The following is a 9,487-nucleotide window of genomic DNA, read 5'->3' on the forward strand; positions in this document are numbered from 1 at the left end:
TGAATATAGATAATAATACTCCGTTAACTTGTAACTGAATCGTCGAAGTTTAGATATGTCCCCTATGGACATGTTATTACAGGGGACCTCGATATCGTCCAGGACAGAGAGGTTAAACACTTTTTGAAAAGGACAAAAATATCGTTCTCCATCTAAAATAGATTAGAATGAGTGTCGTCAAGTCACCAAAGATTCGCTTTTCTCGTTTTGTAAAAAGTGGTGTAACAGGGAAAAATTGGATAAAGAATCTCTTCATTCTTATCTAAATAAATGCATAAATGTGGTAGATAAGAGAATATCACATTTTGAAAATAATTTAGAAGTATTAAATAAGAAGTATAAATAATAGAGTAATAATACACCTATTTCAAGAATAAGAAATTAACTTTAAGAACTTTATAACCAGTATGTGTTTGTACCGACCGACAAAGCAGCCAACAATGTGGTGGTGGTGGTATGCCGTAAATACTACACGGACGTTCTTTAGAATGAAATTTTAAATTCATATACATTCAAGTCTATCCGCTCCACAGAGAGTCATATAGTAAACAAACATATCACAACCACATCGAAGCTTAAGGCTTCTTCTGAACATTTAAAGGTCCCTACTATGTATTGGCTACCTAAACTACACAAAAAAAAATTTAAATATCGTTTCATCTTGGCCTCTTGTAAGTGTTCTACAACTAATCTTTCATATCTTTTAACAAGTTCATTAACTACTATTAAAGAGTTTATCATAAACTATTGTAATAAAATATATGAACTTAGTGGTATATAAATCATTTTTGGAGTGAAAAAATTCTTTGGATGTTTTAGATAAATTACGTGCTTTTGATTGTCCTTTTCATTCTGTCGACAGTTTTGATTTTTCCCACTCTTTACACTACATCTTCCACACTATCTCATTAAACAAAAGTTTTCCTATTTAATTAAATGGTCGTTTTGTAAAGCTGAATGCAAATATATTTGCTGCAACTCATTGAAAGCCTTCTTCTCTAATGAGAAAGTTAAATATGCTAGTTACATTTACTGAAGGTGTGATGAGATGATAGAAGCTGTTAGTTTTCTCCTTGATAATGTTTATGTACGTTTTAGCAACAAAGTTTATCGATATGTTGTTGGTATCCCCATGGGCACTAATTGTGTCCCTTTAATATCAGACTTGTTTTTGTACTGTTACGAATCACAGTTATGACTAAACTCAGTAAAGACCCGTCGAAATTGCATTTAATTGATCAATATAAAAACACTTACCGTACTCTTGATGATATTTTTTCATTAAATCATAAAAGAATTTTCTCAATATAATGCTGAAATTTACCACAAGGAACTTAATCTAAATAAATCAAATGTATACGGTAATAACTGTCCTTTCCTGGATTTAGATATTTCGGATTAAATTTTTGTGACAAAAGGGACGACTTTTCGTTCCCTATGTTAATTTTCCATTTTTAGATGGTTATGTTCCTTTGGCACCACCTTACGGTGTTTATATTTCACAGCTCGTTCGCTATGCCCGTGTGTGTTGTGACGTTTTTGATTTTAACGAACGCAATCTATGTATTACTGGTAAATTATGAAACCAGGGATATCGTTACCACAAATTACTTAAAGCCTTTACTAAATTTTTCCATATATATAAAGATTTGGTTTTGCAGTTTGGTTGTTCCTGTAGAAAACTTATTTCAAACGGGATAGCACATCCTCATTTTTACGGAAATGTTGTTAACCGTGCCCGGAAATTTAGAAATGATCCTTGTAAACTTATTGCTCCTTTAAATAAACTTATTCTAAAAGGTTACCAATTCAACACTGTAATGCGATCATTTAATATTGTTTTTATTGGTATAAATATTGATTTTGTTATCAGTAAATTAAAAGCAAACTAAAAATTACTAGCATGTTATATGCATATACACATTCATGGATCTACAGTCTGTCGATACCTGTAACTTGGCATTGCACAAGGTCATGTTTTCTCTAACTGTTTATGATGACTTTACACTAAATCCATTGGATGTTGGATGTGTACGGAATGATAGTTTAGTCTAAGATGCATGAGTTTTGTATAAGTTGATAGTGACTTTGAACTAGCTGTCAGATAACTGCGAGTACTCTTAGATATGTTCCTAGTGCCTTTTTGTTGTCGAGATGTACAAGTACCCGGTCACGTTCTTTGTATTTTTGTCCATCTGATGAGTTAAGCCTTTTTCAACTGATTTTTATAGTTCCTTCTTATGTTGTACTGTTATACCACTATCCAAGGTTAGGGGGATGATTGGGATCCCGCTAACATGTTTAACCCCGCCACATTATTTATGTATGTGCCTGTCCCAACTAAGGAGTCTGTAATTTAGTGGTTGTCGTTTGTTCATGTGTTACATATTAGTTTTTCGTTATTATTTTTTTTATATAATTAAGGCCGTTAGTTTTCTCGTTTCAATTGTTTTACATTGTCATATCGGGGCCTTTTATAGCTGACTATGCGGTTTAGGCTTTGTTCATTGTTGAAGGCCATACGGTGAACTATAGTTGTTAATGTTAGTTGTCATTTTGGTTTCTTATGGACAGCTGTCTCATTGGCAATCATAATGCTACATCTTCTTTTTTATAGTATAAAAAACAAGAATGTGTCCACAGTACACGGATGCCCCACTCGCACTATCATTTTCTATGTTGAGTGGACCGTGAAATTGGAATAAATTCTCTAATTTGGCATTAAAATTAGAATGGTGTTATCAATGGGAACATGTACACTAAGTTTCAAGTTGATTGGACTTCTACTTTATCAAAAACTACCTTGACCAAAAACTTTAACCTGAAATTTGCACTATCATTTTCTATGATCAGTGAACCGTAAAATTGGGGTCAAAACTCTAATTTGGCATTAAAATTAGAAAGATCATATCATAGGGCACATGTATACTAAGTTTCAAGTTGATTGGACTTCAACTTCTTCAAAAACTACCTTGACCAAAAACTTTAACCTGAAGCTGGACAGACGGACGGACGCACAGACGGACGTACACACAGACGGACGTACGAACGGAGGCACAGACAAGAAAACATAAACTATCGTAGTTGGGGCATAAAACATGCATCTAAGACTAAATTATCCATCAGTACACATCCAACATCCAATGGATTTAGGAGAAAATATTACCTCGTGTAATGCCAAATACAGAAGTCGACATATTGTAGATCTATAAAATTTCATATGTATATAACAGTAATATTTGATTTGATGTTAATTTACTGATAACAAAATCAGTATTAATACCAATAAACATAATATTCAAAGAACTAATGACAGTGTTGAATTGGTAAACTTTTAGAATAAGCTTTACCAGGATCGTTCTTAAATATCCGGGTACGGTAAACACTATCTCTGTTAAAATAAGGATGTGCTTCCTGTTTAAAATAAGTTTTCCACAGGCATAGGTACAACCGAACTTCAGAACCAAATCTTTATCTCCAATGAAAAATTTAGTAAAAGTTTTAAGTAATTTGTGATTACGAAATCCCTGACTTAATAATTAACTAGTAATACATAGATTACAGTCGTTAAATAAAGGCAACAATAGTATACCGCTGTTTAAAATCTTAATCGTCACAACAGACATGAAATAAACAATAAATAGGAACGAAAAATGGTCCCTTTTGTCGTGTATAGTTTTCCATGTAAAACTTTTTCCAATGATTATTCTATTCTTAACATTCTAATTACCCATCATTCTCTATCATTATTTTCAATACTAGAACCCACCCGTGATATCGCGGGTCCGTGACTGAATTAAAGTATATAATAGAATTTAAGTCCTGTACTTAAATTCAGTTATCACGGTGCGCTGTACTATTACATTGGTTGGTTATTAGTGATTTTAAGAAAACTCTAATTTCATTGGTGGTTAGTGAACCATACAATTTGACGTCAAGATCCTTTTTTAATTCGGGTCCAACAGGAGAGGCTGCTTTTAAAATAACTCGTTATCAGAGGAAAATTTTATAAAAAAAAAAAAAAAAAACAAAAAAAAAAAAAAAAAGAAAAAAAGAAAAGAAGAAAAAAGAAAAAAAAAAAAGATAAGTTGTTTAAAGGTTGTTTTAAGATCCCCCAATCCTAAATTTCTAGTCGTACATGTAGGTGCTAATGATTTAGGGAATATTAAAACTGAAGACTTAAAAGAGAAAAGTTGATACAAGCTATGACCTTTATTTCAAAGGACTTGCCTGACACTAAAATTGTGTGGTCCCAAATGTTGCCTCGTTTAAACGGAGATATTCTAAAGTGTAGATACAGCCTATTACAGGGTTCATAAGACAGTAGCTAACTATATATTGGAATCGGGTGGGTATTGTTTAATATGCTATCCAGACATTTCTAGGACTGAAACATGTATAAATCTGATGGGGTGCATTTGTCTGTCATAGGAAATAACAATTTTTTTCAAGGTGGTCTTTAGTTTTTCATGCATAAAACCAATGGTCATGTTTTCCCCTCTACTGATATATAAGTATGAAATATGTTGTTTTGTTTTGTGTTTTTGTCTCAGAGATACAAATACAATATTGTTACCTAAGACAAACTTTGTATAATTGATCTTGTGTGTAAATTTTTACTGTAGATATATACAGGTTTTTTTTATGATTTATTGAGCAACTTTACTAGAAGTTACATGTAACTTGAAAGTTTACTTTGATTTTTTTGTGGATGTATTTGGCTCACAGCTTGGCAGCGAACCTCCATTATATGGCGGTTGACAGTGAATCATTATTCTGTTTCACTGTCAATCTGGCATAATTCGCTGCATCAAAAAACATTTTGTTTTATGAATAGGATCATTTACCACAGATCTAGATGAACAATGTAAGGGTTTCGATCCATCACCTGTGTTCCCACGGTGATTTCCAAATTGTTTTAATCCTATCTTCAGTTACCATTATCTGTGGTAGTAATTTATATATATATATGACAGTACGGTTGCCATAATCAGCAATATGCGGGTAACCTCATTTTTCAGTTATATACAACATGTATAAATTATGAGAATAATAATATTAAAGGCTGTGGCCAAATACTGCCAATTTGTTGTTTGGTCTTACTAAGCATCTGGGATAATAGAATTTAAGTCCTGTACTTAAATTCAGTTATCACGGTGCGCTGTACTATTACATTGGTTGGTTATTAGTGAGTTTAAGAAAACTCAAATTTCATTGGTGGTTAGTGAACCATATATGTATTTGGACAGACAGGACCTGTGAAGAAGTCTATTGAAGTTATCAAACCTTCCAACAAAGACTTTGAATTTATTAGGCCTGTGATTTGCATAATTCGCTGCATCAAAAAACATTTTGTTTTATGAATAGGATCATTTACTACAGATCTAGATGAACAATGTAAGGGTTTCGATCCATCACCTGTGTTCCCACGGTGATTTCCAAATTGTTTTAATCCTATCTTCAGTTACCATTATCTGTGGTAGTAATTTATATATATATATGACAGTACGGTTGCCATAATCAGCAATATGCGGGTAACCTCATTTTTCAGTTATATACAACATGTATAAATTATGAGAATAATAATATTAAAGGCTGTGGCCAAATACTGCCAATTTGTTGTTTGGTCTTACTAAGCATCTGGGATAACTATGCGCAAGCCTTATTTTAGTATTAGTTTTGTCATCTGATAAAGACATGCCGATTATAAGATACACAGGTTTCTCTGCATTGAAATCTTCCTGTTAGAACCCGTCGAACTGGAACTTATCAATTATTGGTAATAATAATTATTTGGAAAACAAAAGGTCCTGGAATGGAGTATTTTTTTAATCAACAGCATTGCCCTTTATAAGTTATAAATAAAGTTGAATCCTTTGATTTGCTGTTTTACGTCATGCCCGCAAACAAATTGAAAACTGTTTTATGCGCCTTATTTTCAGTACAGATTTTTAGTATTCGTATTATTATCTTAGAAAGTCTTACTGATAAAATACTACAATTGGTAACAATTTGACAATTTAGTAGTGTCAACGTTACCCTATGATTATGACCCGACGTGTATATAGCATATTAATCCTGAATACACCGTTTGGTGGTGCGCCTGTCAGAGTGCGGAACTTACAGATAAGGTAATAGGTAACAGGTAAATATACTATTGGTATCGGTATCGGACTCGACCCGGAACTTCTTAGTTATTGGCAATATTAATTACGTGGAAAACAAAAGGGACTGGAGTGGTGTAATTTTTAATCTATACCTTTGTACTATATTAGTTATATATAAAGTTGAATTCTTTGATTCGTCGTTTTTACGTGATGACGGCTGACAAATTGGACATCGTAATTTAAGTATTATAGATGTTTCTCTTCTTTATTCTCTGCCATTTATTTTGTACATTTTGCTTTTTATTCTTTATTCGTTAAACCACGGCCAGATATTATTCTATAGTTCCAATCAACAATCGGCAAAGGAATACAATTAGTAATAAGTTTCTGCGGAGATGCAGAATGAAATCGGTGATTGGTAAACAGACTTATCTTACTGTAAAAAAGCGAGCAATTCTTACGACTCAAATTCCCCTCAAAATGTTAAGAGTGACAAATATTCATTTGCGATGTAAAGAAAAGTCAAATATTTAAAAAATACATTTAGCATACAAGTTAACGAATCAGAAGCAGGCTTTATACTTAAGCCCCAGCCACACTGTCACGTTTAACTACGTTTTCAAATGCTACGTTTCAAATACATTTGAATAAAAATGTCCCGTTATTTTGAAAGCTAGGTTTAACTAGGTTTGTGCTACGTTTTAACCACGTTTTGCCACATATAATTACGTGTAGACACATGTTTCCATCGCGCATTGATTCGTTTCGATAAGTAGTTAACATATTATTTTGGGTCCTCAATGCTCTCTCTTCAACTTTGTATTTGTTTGGATTTTTAACTGTTTTGATTTGAGCCTCACTGAGGGTTATGTAGACGAAACGCGCGTCTGGCGCATTAAATTATAATCCTTGTACCTTTGAGAACTAGTATTACGTTCCGCTAAGTTGATTTACTAGGTTTCTACTTCGTTTCAATTTTTGCTGCGTTTGTTGTGGAATTTACAAAACATACGGAGCAGGTCCCGTTTTGAACAAAGGATCACAACGTTCTGACATGCTTTGTTACGTATACTCCCGTTTCGCTACGCTTTGAAAACGTAGCTTTTGAAACGTGACAGTGTGACTGGGGCTATAAGAAAACCCCGTATGTATATTAGTTGTTTACAAGTACTTACTGTTGTTTGTATAGTTCGAAAAATATGACACCGAGGTGAAACACTGTGTAAACATGGTACTGTTACACACTTGGAATAACCCATAATTAGTCTCTCCCAAAATGATCCAGTATGGCAATCCTATACCAACACATATCATAACTAACGCTATAGTCAGAAATAACGGAACTAATATTCCAAGAACCTTGGCGCCATTCGAATACGCATAAGTTCCATACATTTTCTATAGATTTTGAATTATTTGCTATAGATTTATAAAGTCACTGTGACTCAATTCTCGAAATTTTGTCCAAAATAGTTGAGAATATTCTATCCCCATTGCTATTCAATAATGTCACAATTGACAACTTTTGTTTGATAATAGTATAATGATATATATATATATAATATAAATATATGGAGTATTCAATTGTGATGTCATTCCTTCTGACTATCGAATATTATAAAAGAATGTTTTAAATTTCCAAATTTCAATAAATTGATTTTGTGTATTGAAAGTCGTTCTAAAAAGTTAAACCCAACGTATGCATGTCTAATGAAGCGAATACATCATAACAAAACGTTATTGTCACTTTTAGTTTGTAGATGGTGATGCTTCAATGGACTCATTTAAAAAGTTGTTTGATTTATTCGGCCTTTTGAGATATATATCTTATAAATTAATGTAAGGTGTATACTCAGAAGAAATCGTGCAGATCATCTTTAATAGGAGGAGGTACATCTTGGGGCAAACCTGGATTCAAAGTCAAACGTATTTCAAACTATCTCTGATTTGCAAAAATATATGTTGAAACTTAACATCATGGTAGGTAAAGTGACTTGACCGGCTAGGATCTTGGATTTCGAGTAAATCGTCCAATTTTTTTTCGAGTGTTAAAACATGCGATAAGGTCAATTAAATCCTGTTTCGTAATAGACAACTTCCGAATTCAAAGCATGTCCGTCAAACACTCTGGTTTTAGTGAACATCATTCGTGCGTTTAGGGGCATCGTCACTTCCGTTCCAATGTTGAGCGAGTGGTTAGAAAACAGTTAATTATATTTTTGTGGTGAACCCTGGAGTTTAAAAAAAGGAGTAGGAAACCTAGACAACTAGACAACAGTAAAGAATCAGAAAAAAACTATGATATAATTTTTTTTCTACTAAACAAGGCCTGCCTCCGACCACACTAAAAATCCATCAAGAAAAGAAAAACCGCACACACTTAATCCGCCCAATTTTGTCCCCATTGATAACAGGAAAACCAACGGTCTCATCTATATAAAAAAAAACGAGAAACGAGAAACACTTGTGCCCACATCAACAAACGACACCTACTGACCATCAGATTCCTGACTTAGGATGGCTACAAATAAATGTAGCGTGTTTATACGTTTTAATAGAAACCAAACACACCCTTACCTAAAACAATAGTTTAACAACACTGCATACAAAACACACTATAGAATATCAATTGAAATGGCTTAACTCAATCAAAAGATATGGCTACTATTTTATTTGTCATTTCGTAAATAAAGGCAACAGTAGTATACTGCTGTTCGAAAGTCATAAATCGATTGAGAGAAAACAACTCTGGGTTACAAACTAAAACGGAGGGAGCACATCAACAATAAGAGGAAAACAACGAAACAACAGAAATACTGAAGTGCAACAAACAGACAATAAGTCGTGCTTCGATTCATTACGTCATTAATGTAAGGTCAAATATCATGTTACTGACACTTTGTCAGGTTACCTATCGTATTTTGTATAATAAAGTTAATCGGAAGAGTTGATTTTTTACACGGAAGTAGATGAGAATATATGTTTGTTCATTGTTTAAAAAATACTCTGGCGTTTAATTTCATATTGACACGTATATATATATATATATATATATTATCCAAGATCTTTCCCAATCCACCTGTCTCAGCTTCTCGGAGACCAGCAAGTTTGAAAGACTTATTTGTTAGAGCTGACGTCTCCTCAAATATAAGCTGTTCAATTGCAGGATGGTGCAAGTCATGTGGTAACAGACGTTTTTCTGACTTGTCAACAAATACTAAATACTGTAAATTCAGAAATTATTGCGTGTATTTATTATTGCGATTTTGTCATTTTACACTTGAATGCGATTTTAATTTTTACGATTTTGAGAAAAGTCATGCTCAATTCAGTTAAAATATTACAAAATGCGAGTTTTAATTATTGCGTCTACAACTCAG

At 33.1% G+C, this 9,487-nt stretch overlaps 1 protein-coding gene across 1 annotated transcript in view; it reads right to left on the minus strand.

The window, feature by feature from the left end:
• LOC134691217 (uncharacterized) overlaps positions 1–7,697 on the minus strand; it is a 32,891-nt gene extending 25,194 nt beyond the window's left edge. The window contains exon 1 of the mRNA XM_063551567.1: positions 7,283–7,697. Within this exon, the coding sequence (XP_063407637.1) occupies positions 7,283–7,502 (220 nt within the window). The 5' untranslated portion in view covers positions 7,503–7,697. The remainder of the gene's footprint in view (positions 1–7,282) is intronic.
• Positions 7,698–9,487: the final 1,790 nt, after the last annotated feature.

This window comes from Mytilus trossulus, chromosome 11, assembly GCF_036588685.1.
Source record: "Mytilus trossulus isolate FHL-02 chromosome 11, PNRI_Mtr1.1.1.hap1, whole genome shotgun sequence".
Taxonomy (NCBI): Eukaryota; Metazoa; Mollusca; class Bivalvia; order Mytilida; family Mytilidae; genus Mytilus; species Mytilus trossulus.